Genomic DNA, 21055 nt, shown 5'->3' on the forward strand with positions numbered 1-21055 from the left:
GTCCTTTTGCCACACGATAGAATATTTTTGTATACATTATATAATGTAATTAAATATTTAACGTTGTGTAATAATTTTTGATCTTTTAAACAACTGAAATGTAGACAAGAATATTTTAAAGAAGTAAATAACATAATGGTCGTTGTTTGACTATTCAAATATTCAATCATTTCAGATGATAAATAATAGGTAGTAGCGTTATAATAATAATGTAATCAAGGAACATTCTCCAATTCGATAGAAAAAAACATTTTTTTGTTTTCGTTAGTGGACCACCAAGTTACAATTACAGTTGGCATCCAATTAAAATCAATATTTAAGAAAGTCAGACATGCAAAACTGCTTTGCACCATTCGAGTTAAATATTAATATAACAGGAATTTAGAATATCGATACTGGAATTCCCTCGTTTTCAGCACTACGTTTCGCTTATTTTCACGTTTTTCCCGGCCGTCAGTCTGTTTGTAATCCTCCAGTGGAATGGTCGTCGGCTAGACATCGCGAGTGCACAGTCAACAAACCTTTCACGCAACCAATTCGAAACCGAGAACTTTAAGAATCCAAAATGTGACAGAATATCCCATGTTTTTGTTGCCAGTCAGGTGTTAACCTGTGTAAGAGGGTAAGCGAAACTATTACTATTCCAGCGACGTGTCAAATTGATAACATCTAATTACGATATTGACAAAATGATTCAGGCCCTGGAAATTGTATGAGTAATTGAAGCAATACCTTAATAAGTTAATGGTGAGGTTATCTTTGTTAATTCCGGCCTTGTATAGAGAATTCTGTTGCAAGTTACATCCTTTGTATTAATCTAAATCGAAGTACGAACTTTGACTTTGGCACGGGTTTGGGCTTACGGTGCCAACAAGTCATATCGTGAATTGTATTTAAGGAGTTATTATATAATACGTTAAATAAAATACTTATATTTTAAGACTTCTCGTTAAATACATTTCAGACTCTGTAGACATAGATATTAAAAGAATATTGAAACAAGCTAATGGGCTTAGTTTGTTCAGAAGCGAGTATGTTTCTATGCAACCTATATACAAAATTTTAACAAAACTATTTGCTTCTCTAAAAATCGTATTAATCGACTTCAAAAAACCTCAGAATAAAATTAACAATACATGTTTTTAATTTTAATATTGGCTAACAACTTATCAGTTTTTTATATTTATTAAACTTGATAATATTTGAGTAAATAAAAAAATGGTTAAAGAAAAAGTATATAAATCTTAATATTATATTCGCTATAAACACACACGTACTAAGTAAATCTTTTCAGGATAGGAGGCATGGTCTAAAAGACCAGATGAGCAGTTTCAGTATTGGCGGTTTAGAAAGACTACGAAAATTGCTTCCCACGGCAGTCCGGCGCGAGCGTACATCGCCTACCACAAACTTGGCGCTGGTATGGAGGCGCAGACAGCCACGCCGCAGGGCGATTGCGAGTGTGGCGTCCATCCTTCGGTCTTCTACCTTCTGGCGACGCTACTGCTTACCAGGTCAGTACGTTAGTTAGTAAATCAGCTAATAGAACATTCGAGTAGCTCAACTCAAAAAATACTTAACAAATCCGCCTAGAAGTTTTTTTTTTAATATTTATGTTATAAATAGTAGATTTAAAAGAAAATTTCAAAACGTACGGGCGGTGATTAAGTACTTTTGCTTTCTATTTTTTCTTAACTACGGCTTACTAGATTAAATAAGTCGTCTTCGTAAAGTTCGCAAGTCTAGGTCACCTACAGATAAATGCATGAACCACGCTCGTTAAATGTCAGCCGCAAACCGCATTCAACATTTTTAGGGCAATGCGTTTTAGAATGCTGAAGGTTTAACATAATCTAAAAAGTTTTTAAAAACTCTGTCAAGGCAAAATCTGGTGTTTCATTGTTTTTTGATATGCAATAAAGTGTTCTTTATTGCATATTAAAACTAAGTAGTATACTTAAAAAGTAAAAAAGTGCAGTCAGTTTTATACAAGCTTAAGATGGATATAATAACAATATATGAAATAAATTAACCGAAAACAATATGTGATATGCTGAGAAATTTTAACCAACAAATGGCAAGTGTAAATAAAGGCACGGTTTGCAAACACACGCGTAATGTGTATAAACCTTCATACCTATATGGAATTTAGTAGTGCTTTATTGGTATTGTTCTACGGCTACTGAGATTGATTTTCTCACGGGTTTCACAATCCTTTCCCAGTAATCGCATTTTTTTTGCTCGATTAATGTCAATCGCGCTTTTCATAGAACAATTGCTTGCTACGACAAATGGCTACGAATCGTAGCAACAATCACTGTTATTGTAATTTGAATTGGTTGGTGCTTCTCATTTAAATAGAATATCTTTAAACGAGAATTTATTACGTAACTCGATGTTTAGAGGGCTTTTAAGAAATCCGAGTCGACGTGATTTATGCAAATAATGTAATAGATTTACGATTAAATATACTTAAGTTTTATTAAAGTAAACGGTATTATGTAAAAAAATATTGCAAATACATAACCAAACTAAATTGACTTAACCGTTTAAAATATTGTTATCTTGAGCTTTCGAAAAATAACCATCTAAGACTGCGACTAGAACCTAAATTTATTTACTTTTCCTTTTTTAAAGTATAGTCTTATATGTACTTTCATAGTGTCAGTGACAAATATTGATTAATAATATACATAACATATTTATGCATATTATATGTATATTGCTTTTGATAATCATGATCGTTATTGCCACGAGTAGTGTAAGTGGGTGCTCCTATTTCACCATGCCTCCTGCTGATAGAGGATAAATCTTTGTTTTAAATTTATTTTATTATTCTTGATTACTCAATATGTCAAGAGCCCTCTAGAATCGAGAGTTTCCATGGGCGGCCGTATCACTTAACATCAGATGAACCTCCTGCCCGTTTGCCCCCTGTTCTATAAAAAAATAATCATATTATGGAACATAGTGTAATGGTTGCAGCTCCTTACGAACGTTGTGTAAAAAAACTTGGCAATTAAAAAGAGTGGCGGAGAGTTTATTGCCAGTTCTTCTCTGCAGTTCTACGCACTTGATTTGAGAACTGGCAGTAAATGTAAATTCACAATTAATTTAATTTTTTTGACGTTCATAAATGCACTTATTTACCTATATGAATAAAGATATTTTTTTTGTTATTGTACTATGGTAACTTTAAGTTTATAAAATAGTTTCTAGTAAAAGATTCTAAATCTTAAACATCTGCTCGAGTACATTATACATATCGGTCCATAAATGTAACTAACCCTAGACGAAGTGGTTTTACGTGTCACTGACGGGTACAGCTTTAGTCCATACTCCTTTTATATAATACTAGCCCCATATCAATAGATGCCGATCTCGTGGTAGTAGTTTTACTATACTTAGTTTTCTTAGATATTGATTACTTCCTTTCACATTATTCGATTTTAATTTACAACGAATATATATATATATATATATGAAATACAATTTTAAATTCTTAACATCAATTACGTAGAATGTCTGACATAAGTTAATTTATAAATACTGTACCTACCTGAAGGGATTGAAATTCTTGATTTCAAGCAGGTAAAAAAACTGTTAGATTTTTACCATTATAAAGATGATCCATGAATATTAAACTAATAGAAACAAGTAACTTTCACGATATACTTAGTAGAAAAGCGTGTTTGGTGGTAGCGCGAATACGTAGTTTGATTGACTATGAAAAGAAATATCAGATATATTGTTGTCGATTCAAAAGTGACATATCCTCTTACACTGATAATGTTGATACAATTTGGAATCTTGTTCTGAATCGCTTAAACAACATATATTTAAAATGAATTCAGCGAAAGGATCTGAATAATAAATAGGGCATTTTAACAAAGGTCTATAAGGCCACTGAGTAATTAAACTCGCATTACATCGACACTATTGCTTTGCTTCCACTTAATTACCAACTAAATTATCAAGCTCAAGTAAATACATATCAAATGGAAAGGTATAATTAACACTATTAATTATAACGTAAAACTTTTAAAATTAATGGCGTTTTAGGTCAAGGCCTCAGACTACTGTTTCTATTTCATTTCATCGTTGGTGATCAGCAAATCAAGTCAATACCTGATCCACGCCCTCGACTTTTTCCTCACGATGTTTTCCATCATATTCCATCAACATTCGAGATAATGTTGATGATCACATAGAAAGTCCGGTACTTACGTACTAAATAACTTACGTATTAACGTAAGTACCGGACTAGGCTGATTTTATGGAAAAAATAATTTTTTTTCATAAAATCAGCCACGTAGCTACGTAATATTTCTGTTTTTTTTATAACAGCTTACTAATGAGACGCCAAAGTCAGTTGAGTGCTTTGTTATGTTCACAACATTTTAATACAGCTAACACATTAATTATTTCTACATTCATTAACCTTGGGTATACTTTTACGAAGATGAGGTTTTATTCGAAATGTACTAGGTGTATAAAATTCTGCCTCATTTGTTACGTTAGGGCCTTGCGGTTGAGTGAAGTATGCCCACTAAGCGCTCACTAACGATGTCGTTATGAGATGAATTCTAAAGCTTTTTAGGAATTTTAATGTCCTACTTGCAATTATACGTCACTATTTATAAAACCTATCTCCGTATTTAAATTCGGAACGCATTGGACGTCCTGTTTAGGGGTGTACATAGCAGAAATATTAAGCGCAAATGGATCAATGATCATACACACGAATGTTGTTGTACCAAATCCGACTGAGAAAAACTTCTTATAAAAAATTGGAAGATTTATTGATGTGTGCAGAATCATACCCTACTAATATACCTTTCCACCCTGCACTACCTTTGTATGGAACCTGTTCATCTATTTCCGAACTGCAATATAGGCCGTTGCTGTAAATCAGTTTGTAGCAAGCAACTTACATTGGCTATGCACGGCATCATCACTCAATTATCAAACCCAATAACCTATCTCAATCCATTTTTGACCATCTTAGATAGAGATCTTAATCCAAATATTGATTAAATATTTGAAATATACCAATAACCAATCCACGGATTGATATTAGATAGGAGATCGATCGCTTGTCGAGGTCTGATTATATGATTTAAAACAATCTGAGATAGTGGATTAATTATTGGGTTCGGGCGTGAATGAATTTTAAGTCCATTTGCCTCCTCCGAATAACAAAATCTATAAACGTAATATTATACTTTTACTATGAAAACATGAGCACGCGTATTCTTTCAAGTGAGGTTTATGACGACAACAAAATTAATAATTTATTTTCTCACTTCAAAAGCGAAGAAATCACCTCACGTCTGACCTGAATCATGCAGATTTACATACTCAATGAGAGATAACTTATATTCAGCATAAGACGTGCGATAAATTACATATCGTATATGAATCGATTCGTTTATAGTACATAATAGTTCTTATCCATAAAGAAACATGATCAGAAAATAGAACTTAGAACGTAGAACTTGTCCATTTTTCCATATGGCCCAATGGTATGGTATAAATGGTATTATTTTGTTTATGTATTGTGTTAAACAATTAATATATTATATTGGTTTTATAATTCATTTGTCATACATACGTATGGAACATCTTGATTGCCTTCTAAAATGTAATCATTTTCCACAAATTAAAAACACCTTCAGACAGGCAATAAAAAAACCAGTACAGGAAAGAAAACAGCGCACCAAAAATTATTGTTACTAGTCACAGCAAAGTTAGGTCCAATTTTGTGATTGTGTTGGTTTAATGTGAGTTGGTTAATGTACACAAAAATAGTTGTTTTTAAATAATTAAAAAGGAAAACTCTAACATAATTTTTTAGTCATTTTGGATATGAGATACAGTTACCGTGGTTGTTAGTCGGCTGCATTGAGAGTCTTTTATAGCTTTAGTTTGCGGAAACTTCGCTATTTCACACAAGAACATACAAGAAATGTGTTGAGTGGGTAACGAGTTTTCGGATGAGAATTTCCTTTGAAATAAAAAAACCTTTCCATTTTGGCATGACTTCAAGCATTGATTTTTCGATTCAAGAATTTTGTACCTAAAATCTGAGATACGTATTTGTAGTCCATTATAATGAAATATTAAGCTTGATTTTGGTTTAATAATTAATTATTTAAACATCATTACGAACGTGAAATAGTGACCCCTTGCCCCTAATATACAATAGTAAATAAAATTAATAATTCATGAGTTAAGTTTTTCTCAATAGAAAAGATTTCTCGGATTTTCCATATTACGATACCAAATCTCCATTTTAATACTACCAAACAGACAAAATTATATATTGTAAAAAACTAATAATATTTATCTAAAGTCCGGCGATAAAGATTAAACAGTTGTCTTTCATGTTGGCTTAATACGTTACGTTACGTTGTGGGTTTCGTAAGCTTTACTGTAAAGTATACGTAGTTTACAGTAAAGCTTACGAAACCTGCAACATACTGGATTTATTGCACCAATCAGCTGTAAAACATTTGTATTCCGACATTTATATCGAATAACATTTCTAAACATTCTGTATGCATAGAGGATTAAATAGAAGCCGATAAATCTTCTGTGCAAAGAATTGAATTCGTATTTGCATACTATCGAATTGCTTGCCTAGGTTTTAGAACAGCTTGAGAATATTGCTGAGTAGTTGAACGATATACATTTTTTTCATAGTTTTCATATGACGTTAAATATATTCTCTTATCAATGTTCTATTATTTATTTGAAATCATTTATAACTCTTGATAATGAATATCAAGTTATCAAGTAATGTATACAAATATCACGATCTGAGATTAAATCTTCCTGTTGACTTAAATACTAAAGCTTTTTACTTACAATCATAGTACTATGTAGTATACGTATCATTGTGTGCAAAGTGCGTAGACTTGACGGCAGGATGGTCACATTGTATGCAAAGATAAATCTTATATAATTTAACTGCTCGTAATCTTTTATTTGTCGGAGCAATAGCGCTGGTATCAGCTACCATTTTATTATTTAATAACATCAAATCCTAGCCTAGCAAAATGCCTAGCCTATAAAAAATACCATCAAAAGTTCAAATCAGGTATATTTAATTAATAACCAATGGTTTATTAATTTTTCACTGTTGCTAGATTTAAAAGTTATTAAATTAAATTAAAATAATTTAATCATAATTATAATTATTAAAAACTTAATGACAATAGTCATTAAAGTAATCTTATACAGTTGATTCGGTCGTGGAACACGAAATGTCACGAAACTTATTTATTACAAATTCGGGTTGCTACAGGAACTGGTTGTTACGGTCCTCAGTTTGAGCAGAAGCCTTTAAAAAGTAAACTCTAATGTCGAAATTAAATGGCTGATGCCAACAAACCAATCTAGGACATCATTGCTTACGTCTTAGATTGGTTTGTTCTTATCTTCAACAATTTCTCGGCGGGTCCTGTTTTTGTTAACATTCAGGTCGTGCTTTCGAGACATTGCTCAAGTTATAGTTTGTTGCTTTGTCAACAATCGGTCCCTGTCTCTGACTCTCTCCTATTCTCAGTCGTTCTCGCGCTTCTTCCTGCATCATTACCCTCGTTCCTTGGTGTTTGCCACACCGTCATATTTAATTTAGTTATTAAAGCTCGGATATTTATGAAATCACACAGCGGTTGTTTTTTTTTTGTCATTCACAGAAAATTAAGAAAGAAAATAAAATGTGTGCGTGTACACTACTAGTGAAGTGAAACTTCTTTATGACCTTATTTTTCGAAAAATGATCTTCTATATGCAACTTTACAGAAATTGGTTAAATAAAGTTAAATGGGATAAAGTTTAACAAAAGGCTTTTATTATCATAGACATGAATACAATTAATACAATTATTTGTATTCATGTCTATGTCTATGTCTATTACCTTATTACTACTGAGATAATAACAAAATATCATTAATTATAATAGAATTATTCCTATCATTGTTACAGTTATTATATATTTTTTGATATAAATGGCTTCGAATCTCTTCGAATCAACAGTGGTAGGGACAAGATTAAGATGGAGCGTAACGGAAAAATGTGACGCGTAACAGAAAAAAATGTGACGGTAAATTTTTTTGCAACGCCGATATAGAAGTTTCACTTTAAAAATACTTATTTTATAAAAGTAATATCAACTCAGGTCAACTGTTAGTTTCTATCAGTATCGACATAAATTTTTAGTGATGTTGATTTTTTTTAGTTATTATACGTAACACATAAAAATAACCATCATCGTCTTATAATAAAATTACAGTATAAAAGTCATTTATTAGTATGAGAGACATTTCGTGAATATGAAGAGTATATAAAAGGAGGATTGAAGACTTTTGTGTCTAGAGTGGCAGTCGGGGCCTTAGACAAAAGTGGCTTGTTACGCGCCTAAGTGTTTGGAGTGGAAACCTTCTTTAACGGTTTGGAAGTCTTTTTATTCCAAACTAGCTTCGTTAAAAACCCGGCGAAACGCCTAACAGTGTAATTACATCTTTATTTAGAATTTCTTTAAGGTAATAAACTAAAATAAACATTAATTCAACTTTTCTTTTGCAAATACAGAAATATTTTGTGGCATGCCATTACAAAAGAGATTATATGTGAAACAGATGACAAGTCTTTATTACTTTAATAAAATCAAAAAGAGATGACTAAAGTAAAGAACGAAAATTAATAAACCAATACAAAATAACAGAATTAACCGTAGCTTTACAGAAAAAAGTAATTAAGAAGTATTTTGACGGAAAATGAATTAAAAAATTTTAAGATTTTCGTCTTAGTAAATATATAATAAGTGATATTCCCCTTATTTAAGGGTTAAGAGTCGGATTAATAAGAAAATTAAAAAGTTTTATTTTTGTGTTTATATGTTTATTTGTCCTAAATCTGGAAAGCAACATTCCCGCTAATGCGATAAACGAGTTCGCCCAGTAAAATTACATAACTGCGAGCGCAAATGAACATTGCTAGTATTTTATACAAACTTATTCTATTGCCGAAATTCGACAATTGATTTATTTATTCAATTAATTTGATCGAAATAATTATGTAAATATATATGTATACATTATTAAACATAAATAAATAAATAAAATATATTTATATGGACGAATGGACTTTCTTTCTATGTGCGCATTTAACATTTGCTCGAACAGTGAAGGAAAACATCGTGAGGAAACCTACATGTCTTAGATCCAAAAAGTCGACGACGTGTGTCAGGCACTGGAGGCTGATCACCTACTTGCCGATTAGATTTAAAAATGATCATGAAACAGATTCAAAAATCTGAGAGGACAAAGACCTAAAGAGGTTGTAGCGCCACCGATTTTTATTTATTTATATATATAATAGAATATAGTAATTATTAATGAAACATAAAAAGTTTTGTTAGGTTTTTCGTAAACAATGCCATGTTCTTTATTAGCAGGTGTTCATGAATAAAACGACTGAAACATCCCTAATACAGGTTATAGAACTTAAAAGGGATGTACTAAAATGTATATTTAAGACCATTAACTTAATAAAGGAAATTTTGTTTTGTTTTTTTTGTTTGTATCCAAAACGCTGGCGTCATTTAAAGTAATAGAAACAAAGAAAGTAAATAAACGTGGCTTTTAATTAAGTCAAGTACAATACGTTAGTGGAAGTAATAATAATACTTTAATTGATGTGAAACATCTATAGCCGCACGTAAAACCGATTTCTGGCGTGGCGACGCATGCCGTGGCGACGCGTCGCCAAGCTATACTAAATACAACAGTCTAAATGCAGTAGTAAATTTAACAATAAAAATATTTAATGAAATTATTTTCATTAAATATTTTTTTTTTTAGTTTATTCAACAAATAGTCATCGTTATCTGGAAAAAATCGTAATATTTTATTTTATCACTATGACATATTTAGTTCCTGTCACAGTCTGTTCTTTTCTGCATATTACTTTTACAAAATAATGTCGATGTTTCACATCTGCCAGGCGTGCCGTGACAGCTCACATTTTTTTCAGTTGTTCAACGGCGATGTTATGCGCAGCTATCATGACCGAACACTGGGAGCATGTGTCGTGGGAACGGAGCGCACTAACGGCGTTGGCGAACGCCTCCAACACTGCCTTACAGTGGCTGCTCGATGAGAAGGTCGTTAAGGTAAATCTAGAAAGTAACCGTACCTACTCTGGACATACATGGAATACCTGTATGGACATAAAAATAGAAATATAAAACAAAATATTCTAAATAAATTTATGGGCCTATGGGTATATGTATCCAAGGAGATTGTTTAAAAGAGTTGTTCGGATTAATACCTGCAGCTGAGTTTCATCATCGGACGTTGAAGCAGTCTACGAAATTGAGCGTTGTTCAAGACAATTTTTGCCAAGCACCACCACTTTGTCGAACCAGCTTAGCACTTATGTATTTCTGAACCAAGTTTACTTAGGTGCCATCAAGAAAACAGCGTACCTACGTATTCTTAAAAGGCTGGCACCGCGCTTGCGAGCCTTCTGCCAGTGCGAGTGTCCATGGGCGGCGGTGTCACTTAAAATCAGATGAGGGTATGGAATGATTAAATTTTCGTACTTTTTGAGGTGATTCTAAGAAAATTTATCAAAAATGCCAAACAAGTAGTCCGTATTACTTTAATATACAAAGAATAACTCATTAAATAAATTAAAAAAACCATTCAAATAACTATCAAAACACCTATAAGTTAACCATAGCGTAGACGAATAATCGATTTTCCCAGGGGAAATTTATCACTCACTTGATATTTGGACGTAGCGTAGTGTTGCTACGAAATTTATAAGCTGTCTAAAATACGGTGAAGCTTATTTCATTCGAAAAACAAAAGTCTATTTGCGAGGTTGGAAAATAAAAGTGACACAATTGCCTTGCAAGCGAAATTGGATTCAAGTGGTATACACAGTTTTATTAAATAAAGGTAATCTTAAGCATTTACCATAAACCTATAAAAGTGAACCGATAGGCAGATCTAATATGATTATATTTATAACAAAATATTGATTCATGCGTGTGCAAATGTCTAAGAAATTCACACCTTAACTTAGTCTTGTTATTGAAAAACAACAAATATGACAACAATTATTTTAATTAATAAATAAATAAAAAGGGCAGACTAAGTTATTGCTTCAGGGTCAGGAAAAAAAAATTATATTCAAATTTTTACTAACTTTATAATTAATAATTAAAGTAATTAATTAATTGTCTTAGTCACGCCAGTCCTACACATTTTTATATCATTCTACATTGTATATATTTGCATACCATTACGTATAATATAATATATTATTTTACGTTTTAATTATTATTGTCGGTGTTATATATATATCTTTGTTTGAAATAGATGTATCTGCAAATCTTTATATTACCCTACAAAATACTATCTACTTGTAAATGCAAGGTTACCGAATAAAATCTTATACGATGTCGGAACGGGTCGAAAGTGTATTTCTGGTGTAAGCCGACACTTTCCATTATACCCTGAACGAGCAAAGGAAAATCTTGGAAGTTTAATAACATCGTAAACTTTTCTTTTTGTGAACCTTTACACTCGAGCCGTTTGGTTTAATATTTTCTTATGTTTAACAAGATAAAATATTGGCTTTTTTATTATATTGTAGATTTAAAAATCCAAAGCGGATCCACGATGAGTTTTGTATTTCGATCCAACGTCAGTTTATGTTGCCAAATGATTCTGGTTTGCGTCAAACTCTCTGGACTGGTATGGTCACGCGACCTTGTCGTATTATTATATAATTCTCTGTGAATACTACTTTACTTTACTTACTGTTGTTGAAAGGCCTTTAATTTGTCCAAACCAATTTCATGTTGTATTTATTACAATTATACTAATTATAATTGAGCAAAGTGAGTGGATGCTAAAATAACAATTTACCCAAATATGTCACATGTTTGATAAACGGTTACTAAGTTGCTAATGCAAATTGTGGCCTCGCTCTACGATTATACAAATAACTCAACTATTTGCGTACGTACAAATTATAAGGCAGTCGTGTGAAATATTTATTTAATTTTAAAATTCGTTGCTGATAAACTTTGATTTTAATTGTACGTTGACCAAACCACAATACTGACTAGTATTGTGTAGTGTCGAAGACAATATTTTTTTTTTACAATAAAAAAATTGATATTTTCGCCGAGCACCACCACTTTACAAAACTAGTTGCGTGATTTTTTTCCGAACCGATACACTTTTGAAAGCCATCAGGCGAATTGACCTTAATTTTTAAAAATATTTCTTGAAATAATGCAATTTTATAAAAATTATATATAAAAAAACTATTCTTAATCATCTGTGTCTTTGCCCGCATTAACTTTGAACTCTGTTTTAAAATCACACCGTATTTTAAACAAAGTTCAAAGTTAATGATCACATCGACTTAGCGAATTGAAAATTATATTTTATTTAATTAAAGCTGATTTTGCTTTGAAAAATTGAAATTGCGTTATTGAAGTGAATCTGTGAAATGAATATTACTATTCCTTTGATTTTCGGTAATTGCACGTTTTATTATTTTATAGGTTATTTTCTAAAACTGTATTTGTCGTAACATGTATGTTATTGCATCTTTTTGTGAGTAAGGATTGTTGGATCCTATACTTAAAAACAATAAAGTAAGATATAGAATCACATTGCGTCTCGCGTAATAAAAGCGAATGGAGAAGAGAAAAGCTTTCGCCACTTTATTAGAAATTACCTACAATTTTTGGTAACAAAATAATTATTTGTAGCATTACATATTTGATACAACATTACATATATAAAAGTAAGCAACGCAAAAAAATGCTAGATATAATAATTACTAAATATCAATTAGATGAAGTATACTTATACAAATAAAAAAATCTAAAACCTAATCTTAAGAGTCATTACTGGCAATACGATGTTCTAAAATAGGGACATAATATTACAAGTACAAGAAAAAGTAACACATAAGTCACGATTAATGAGATATATGGTAAGGTGTTGATATTCAAAGTTTCGATAAATTAGTGTTATTCAGTGCGTCAATAAAAGTTACAACTTTCTTATATTATTCATTTTTTGGAAAAACATATATTTTTTATTAAGTCTTAAACCCCTTAATAAGAAATCCTTGACCCCATTAGGCCCTATGGACACAAAAGTGAGACCTCAAAATGGCAAGCTTTTGCATTAGCATTTAGCCTTGATGTTTCTGCTTAACACGCAATGGTACGTAATTATAATGAAAGGTTTTTGCGTTTTAATATTATTTTCAGCATTGCAATATCGCTTGGAATAATAAACTGTGTGGGCGTGCTAGGGTTTTAGTGGTATTGCACTGGGCAGGCATTGTTATCGCCACAGAAAAGAAAAATACAAATTTTCGTTATTAGATATTTTGATTGTATTGCTAAGACAAAAAATAACCGCTTAAATATAGTTGATTTTCCAATAGAATGTTTCACCTCTATTTTATACAGTACAATATATTTATCATCTGAAGTGAGATATACGTCTAAAATCGAATACAAATAAAATTAAATAAATATTGACGTGAATAAAAAGTGAGAATTGTCTCTCAAATCTAATTTTTGTCTGTCAACTGCAATCCATGAAATTCAGATCACGTGTCAAAGTTCATGAACCGCCTTAACCTTCTGCAGTATTCATTGCTTGTTCTACGTCTGAACTTTCCAATACTACATTTATTAGATAAAAAATCACTTCTATCGGAAAATTTGATCACTTTAGATATCTTCAACGTTTGCCTCTTATATTAGGCTTCAGAATACGGACTGCATGTATGTAAAAACTCTCATTTTTTATGTAAAATTTTTAACAAGCCAGCAATTCCTAAAAGCTGATGAAAATCTGAACCAAGTGGGAAAACTTTTCCTTAACTTACTTTTATTTCCATTAGATTTCATTATCTCGGACCAATCGATTCTTTCTTTAAGATTTATTAGGACCCTCTTAGTTGTGTATTGAAATAAAACTTTGAAACATTTTCTTTAATATTTATTTCTTTTTTCAACATAATCATAGTTATACTTCCGTTATATTGAATACACTTCCGTTTTCCAATCTCATTTGTCGGACTTCATCTACTATTTGAAGAAAATGACATTATTTCTTGGCGAATGCTTCCCTCACTGACAGTTAGGAGGCGCTTTAAGGTCAAGGCAGCGTAATGATATGAAAGCCATGCGTTGTAATCACTAACCTTGAAATTGCAGCACTGAGCACGCGATATCGTTATTTTTATTGCTTTAGTGAATTTCCTTAAGTTGTCTTGGATTAATGGATTTCATTTTCTATAATGTACAGCCTTACTGTTTAATTAAATATTTTACTGTGATAAACTTACGATGCCTTTGGTTGAACAATTTCTTTAATATCTTAACTCTTTAGTACTCTGATGTCGCATCTATACACTTATGTATATAAGTGTATAGATGCGACATCTACGAAAAATCGTAGCTTGTAGCACGGAACTCATACATAGCGGGATAAACAGATTTTAAGATTATTAATCATTCATTCGCCAGAACAATTCTTCTGAAATTACAATTTGCTTAATAGAAAACTAATGAGTATTTTACATCCTATTACATTTCCTAAAAAAAAGATATTGAACAATGTTTGAAATATTTAATGTATGAAATATTACATTTAATAATTATAATTTAAAGCTATGTAGCAGAATAATATTATACTAATTATCGTAAAATCCGTTATTTGAGGACTAAAACCTTACTAAGAACTTTGATATCGAAATGTTTGAATCGCTTACAAACGAATTCTCCATTTCACCTCTGTCTCATTTAGCGTTCATTAAATCCAAAGTCGGTTCAAATGAATAATACATATGGCGGTTTAGTATTTGTACTGGTTTTGCGGTGAATCTTACTAATCCAAGAGCCTAGAAGGTTTTAAAGCCTTACCACGACCTTTATTAATAATAAAATAGTCTTGTTTAATAGTTATTATGATGCGCGTGTATTGAGAACCTAATCCATTGGCGGTTATCTTGTAAATTTGGTACTAAACACCTACAATTTAAAACTATCCGTCTTGCTTCGATCTGTGGAACTGTATGATTGAGGTGTCATGTAATGTTTTGGTCACGTATAGGAATTGATCTAACAAAAAGAGTTTTGTAGTCATGATAATATTCAGAATTTAATTGGGTCATGGAACTCTCGCCATAGCGTCGTGATTACTCGCTTATAAGTGGAATGTTTATTAACGTAAATCGATAATTAAAACCGCTTGAGGATTACCAACGGCTCCAATGGTAATAAGCTTAAGCTCCTGTGTCATGTAAACACTTAATACATTTAATTCTTTTGTAATACATCCTGTATCAATACAATCAACACAAATAAGAAATATATTAAAAAAAACAGCAGTGCCACAACTCTTTAGGCCTCAGGATACAGAAATCTTTCTGTATCTGTATTCATTTGTTTTCCTAATAGACATGTATGTGATTAATTCCTAACATACGCCGTCGACTTTATGGATTTACGTACATACGATACACTGTACGTGATTATCTAGTTGATAAAAGGGCCTGGGACTAGTGCTGGGCAGACTACTTCTAATTAATTTGCTATATTTGTTTAAATATTGTAGAATTGTTTGATGATTTGCTTTTTTTTACGCCGGCTTTTTCTCTCGGCCAACACCCTCTGTCTTCTTTGGCGATGAGTAGGGATCCCAACAGGTTCGAATTTAATGACGTGGAATAAGTGATACCATGATGATCTTATGTTCCAAAATAAACGTATTTTATTTTAACGAGTATTAATTGCGCACATAGACAGAAAGACGTGTTCAGGGTACTACTTCACGGATGTGAGACCCACGAAGAGACCAGGCCAATACTGATCAAAGACGAAATAGACGGACATACAAATATATTCAGTGCATTTCAAACAGTCAAGTTATTTTTAAAGTACTCAAACATAGATTCGTTGTTTTTATTCCATTGCGTCCTGTTAGTTTGTTCACTAGTGTTGTTGTAACGTTATGTAAACGATTTATATTAGAGCAAATGTAATATAATGTCATACAAGCGTGTTTACACTTCAAAGTGTTATAATACCATTTGTTCTAAAGATAAATATAAAATGTTTCTGCAATCGCAAATATTTTTAGTATTTTTTAATGTGTAGGTTTATCGATTGTGTGGAACATTTTGGGTATAAAAAATCTATTAATATTTATATGAAGACTATATTGGCTTGTTTAGTAAAACATGTGTTGTATATTGCAGATACTCAGGTAGGTAAAATCTTGCAGTCTTGGCGACATTCCAAGATATCCTTTAGCAAGCACTGACATATCCCGCGAGCATTTTAAACCGCATGAAAACGGTTAAACCAAGATTTTACTTACCTCTTAAAATTTAGACTTCAATAAAATATTATAAAGCTTAGTTTTAACGTAATTTCTACGTATGATGTATTGCAGGTAGAGGATACTAGCAAGAAAAAAGGTGGAGGAACATTCTTAGTACCAATGAATGGTGGCATTTGGAAGATGTGCGTGTCATTGGAAGGTATACAAATTACTCTTATGAATCTAATATTTTAGTTAGTGCAATTTTCGCAAACGATCGTAAAAGTCTGTAAAAAAGCTTTACCGTAGTAAATAATACAGTCATACGAAGCCTGTAAGTCCTCAATTCAATTTCCCGCGAAACTATTATCGAAGGCATAGAAGGCATCTACGTGCCTTAAGAAACAGATAATTTTTTTATTAAATTTTGCAACAGAGTTGCACTTTTTAGATATATTGTTTACATATTACAAATTAATCAAATACCAAAATGTGGAGAGATTGTATAAAAAAAGAATAAATTATTTGACAATTTACATTTACGCTCGATATTTCTATCAAAAGTATTTCCCTTTTATAAAAAAAAACCTTGAAAACAAAGCCGTATTGAACACAATAACTGTAATCAAAAATATTCTAACCGGTCGGTTGAGATTTTTTGTGTAAAGTTTGAATAACTTCTACATTTCCATTGAAAAAAAAGTTCAATACTATAGCCGTATTGTCTATTAATGAATGTTCAATCATTGTAAAATGTTTGGAGTTTCACGTTAAATATAAAAATGTTCGAATGTTCCCGTAGGTATATACCAAGTATAGGTATAAGTATAGCTTTTTAGTGAAAAGCTTATACTATATTAACGCCCAAACCCAATAACCTATCTCAATTCATTTTTGACCATCTTGATAGGCATATAATCTAAATATTGATAAAAGTGTGCCAATAACCAATTGAAGGATTGTAATAGCCATCTGTCGATACCAGCTATCCATGTTCGGTCCGATCGATGTATGTGGATAAATAACCCTTTGTATGAAAATGACAGTTTAATATCTTAAGATTTTAACTTACACCAGTTTTTAAAATATTAAAAAGCTATTTGATATGTTTTAAACGTAGACATGTATATTTTTATATTATTTGTACGGTTGTATTTACTTTATTTGGTTTATATTGATTGTCAAATATGAGTGTTAAGAGCGAAGATATTGCATCCATCGCAAAAAATGTATTGTCTTCATAGGGTTTGGTTGTTGGGAAGCAGATAGAAGATCGATCGACTGCCACAATCTGAGATTGTGGCTTAATTATTGGGTTCGGGCGAAAGTAACCCAAGATTAGCTTTTCATAAAGGTAGGGCGAAACAACATAAAACAGTAACAACTATATATTTTTCTTGTTGAAAAATAATGTCCATATTCTGTACCAAAAAAATAATTAATTGGATACCATTTAACAGGACGTCTCCATTTGCAGCAGTTCAATAAAAAAAAAATTATTATTTTAACAATATTCCGTTTTTTAGAGGAAGAAGTATCATTACTGTCGAATGCCGGTTTTCCGACAGAGCCGCTGTGCACAAATTATTTAGCAGACGACGAATCTGAGGAACCGCGGGCTGATTGGCAGCATAGTAAGTCATCAATCATATCATAAATCAATGATTAGTATAACTACTTTCGAAGTGCCTAGCTATAAGTTAGGTCCTGCACCGAATCCTCTACGCAAGTGGCGGTGAATTAGTCACATGAATCCAAAATATTTTTAAACTGGGATTTCAAATCTTACTTGAAGATTTACGTAATAAAGTATGTACCACACATGGACACTTTAATATCAGAGATACTTACTGCGGTGGCCTAATCGATCTGGACATTTTGTCGTAGTAATAATGAACAAAAATGGTTAAATTTGGAACACAAAAAAAACTTACGTACTTGTTTTATTTCAGGAATGCAGAATCTGTCAATATCATGCGCGTTAGTTTGTCTGATAGTATTAGGTAGTGCTGCGCTGGTTGGAGCTTTCGGAGTTTGTAAGCATCAGATCAGCGCTGTGCTCATCACTGGTGTTATGTACCTTTTAGCGGGTAAGTGACATTAATTTAAAAAATCGTTTCAGGGATTAGATCATGGAAATGAACATTAATTTACAGCGGGCTTACCCCTTAAATTTAATCTCAAATTAGGATTTTATATTTGTGACAGAAACGTGTTTATATGAAAACTACATTAGAAATTAGATTTCGCAGTTAGATAACTTCATAAAAATTGAAATTTTCTGCTGAAATTCGAAAAATACAGCTGCTGTGATTTTTTTTAAATAATACATACATATTGACCCTGGAGCATCGTCTAATGAGTTTAAATAAACCGTCTAACCAGTTTAAATAAAGAACAAAACTATTTTGTTTTATGAGACATTTCTTAAGCAAGATTCAAGATAAGCCAACACTTTTAATTACTCTAGTGAGTTTTGATATTGACATTTATTTGCAGGTTTATTTGCAATGTTCACACTTATGATAATACACTTCAAGCGTGTACAAAGAGTATCGACACGGGGAAGTCCCCACGTAGACGATACAGCGGACGGTTTAATTGGCCCACGCGGCCCTGCTCTCCCCTTATTATCCGCGAGGGAATTCACTACATCTTGGTCGTTAGAACTAGGTTGGGGGGGCGTAGTACTAGCCACGACTACTTCGTTACTCTGGATTCTGCTGTCTAAGATTATGAGATATAATCCACTGTCAAGCATGCTGATGTAAGCTTTGAGTGACGCACTTTGGACTTTGTCCACCGAGAGTTATAATTCATAATATGATACCTGTGTATCTGCATACGGAAGCAACTATCATAGACCACTTTATTTATAACTCAGAACTCGATTTATTAAATTAAATCAGCTTAATTGCAATTATTAATTTAACGTTCTTCCTTGTTGTCTATCAAATTATGTTTGTGCAAAAGGCAAAAAATAGTACTTGCGTTGAAACATTGTAATAAGACTTATTTAATTTTTATAAATATTTTCAGGATATATTTTGCAGATTAACAGTTTGGTCGAATCCGCTACTAAATATAATAACTATACTCTTATCAGGAATGATAAAGTCCTTTGTGCGTTGAAGCTCTTTATTTATACAAAAACATACCGCTTAATGTATACTAAAATTTTATTATAAAAGGCCGTTGGCTTCGTAAGTATCAAGAGTCAATTAAAATAAATACACTGTTATTTCCAACTTTACTAAATTATTAAAATGTTCGGAATGGCGTTATTTTATAGGAATGAAATCTTTAGCCGTCCTGGAAGTCTTGGCAAAAACGGCATAATATTTTTTCTCAGAAATCCGTTTCACCTTACTTTGCCTTCAATACGCATCATATAAAAAAGGTATATTTAAATTGTTTAAAAACACTTGTGGTATGAATGATGTATCCAATGTCTACTAAGGCAATTTAAAAACATGATTTTATTAAACATGCTGGTTGTGCTTCTATAAAAATAAATATAGGATAAGTTTTTGTGCCTATTTAGTTAGTATTTGCCCAGATGCAAGATTATCTTCGCACCTCAGTTATGTGTGCACGCTTTATATAAAGCCTTATACAGCCACTTAAAAATATATTTTAAATTCTAGCTTTAACAATACAACGATCTTAAAATAAATTTGTCTAACAAACGTATATAAAATTTTGCATGCTATAATACACTTACACCTTATTCATAAAGACATAGTCAGTCTTATACACTCCTTTACAAAAAAAAAGTGATGTATCTTGTTGTCAGTACAGCGAAAACACAATTTGACAAAAGTGAATTCAGTCAAAACTGCAATAAAATTTATTTTGTTTTTGTGAATATAGGTGTTAAGTAAATGCTTATAACATATAGCTGAATATTATCAAGGTGCTCTATCTACTGTTTATTTAAACAGTATTTATTTATAGTAAATAAAAACCTTAGTTTACATTTTATAACATTCCTATGAAATATGTATTGCACAACCTTGTTTGTTATCTAATATCTATTCCCTAGGAGTAATTTACGTATTTCTATTTTATGCATTGTTGTGTGTATGAGATTTAATATTTAAAAATTATAACTTTTATAAATATTCGTCACACTTCAGTAAATTTGCCGAACGTATAATGTATACTAAGTTATTCATATATTTTAAAAAGTTAGTTACAACTGCCACTATCCTTCATTTCACTTGAAAGTGATATGACAATGATTAGTTTTAAATAGATCCGTTAACAGTCTGGCTCGAAGGACCATTTGTTTTACTTACAAAATTACTAAACAATAATGTTATTAACTTGAATAAGGTTACAAAATACATAATTTTAAAAAAATATTTGCAGATTAGAAGGCAAATTAAATGAAGAAATGATTCTTTGAGCCAGCTACGAGCTCTCAACATATTAGACTAGTTTAATAGTTGCAATAGCTTATGCACTAGCAGAGCGTTAATGTTTATGTAGATAATTAATTTGTGATAATTAGTATTGTTAAGATTTTGTTAAATTTTAATTAAAGCAATATTTTGTTTTTGAATGTTTCATTTACCAAAACATGTTAGCTAAAGTTAAACAAATATAGCATGACCTGTAAATGTCAAAACCATATGAATATTTTTTTTATTTTGTTGACATATGTA

General features: G+C 31.5%; 1 protein-coding gene across 2 annotated transcripts; it reads left to right on the forward strand.

Moving 5' to 3' along the window:
- Positions 1-472: 472 nt before the first annotated feature.
- LOC110996734 lies at positions 473-19527 on the forward strand. 2 transcript variants are annotated; one of them, XM_022264548.2, is made up of 7 exons: positions 473-622; positions 1295-1514; positions 10042-10180; positions 16518-16605; positions 17912-18019; positions 18338-18475; positions 18885-19527. In XM_022264548.2, the coding sequence occupies exons 2-7, from the start codon at positions 1423-1425 to the stop codon at positions 19154-19156; spliced, it is 837 nt and encodes a 278-aa protein (XP_022120240.2). In that variant the 5' UTR covers positions 473-622; positions 1295-1422; the 3' UTR covers positions 19157-19527. The 2 variants fall into 2 exon arrangements, with proteins under 2 accessions (XP_022120240.2, XP_022120241.2); XM_022264549.2 differs by having other exon boundaries at positions 1300-1514.
- The last annotated feature ends 1528 nt before the right edge of the window (positions 19528-21055 follow it).

This window comes from Pieris rapae, chromosome 8 (assembly GCF_905147795.1).
Source record: "Pieris rapae chromosome 8, ilPieRapa1.1, whole genome shotgun sequence".
In the NCBI taxonomy this organism is placed as follows: Eukaryota; Metazoa; Arthropoda; class Insecta; order Lepidoptera; family Pieridae; genus Pieris; species Pieris rapae.

Bases quoted from the DNA above. Each gene is read 5' to 3' on its own strand.
- LOC110996734 (XM_022264548.2), top strand. From the start codon at position 1,423: ATGGAGGCGCAGACAGCCACGCCGCAGGGCGATTGCGAGTGTGGCGTC. The intron at 1,515-10,041 runs GTCAGTACGTTA...CATTTTTTTCAG, and splicing joins GCGACGCTACTGCTTACCAG to TTGTTCAACGGCGATGTTAT. The intron at 18,476-18,884 runs GTAAGTGACATT...ATTTATTTGCAG, and splicing joins TGTTATGTACCTTTTAGCGG to GTTTATTTGCAATGTTCACA.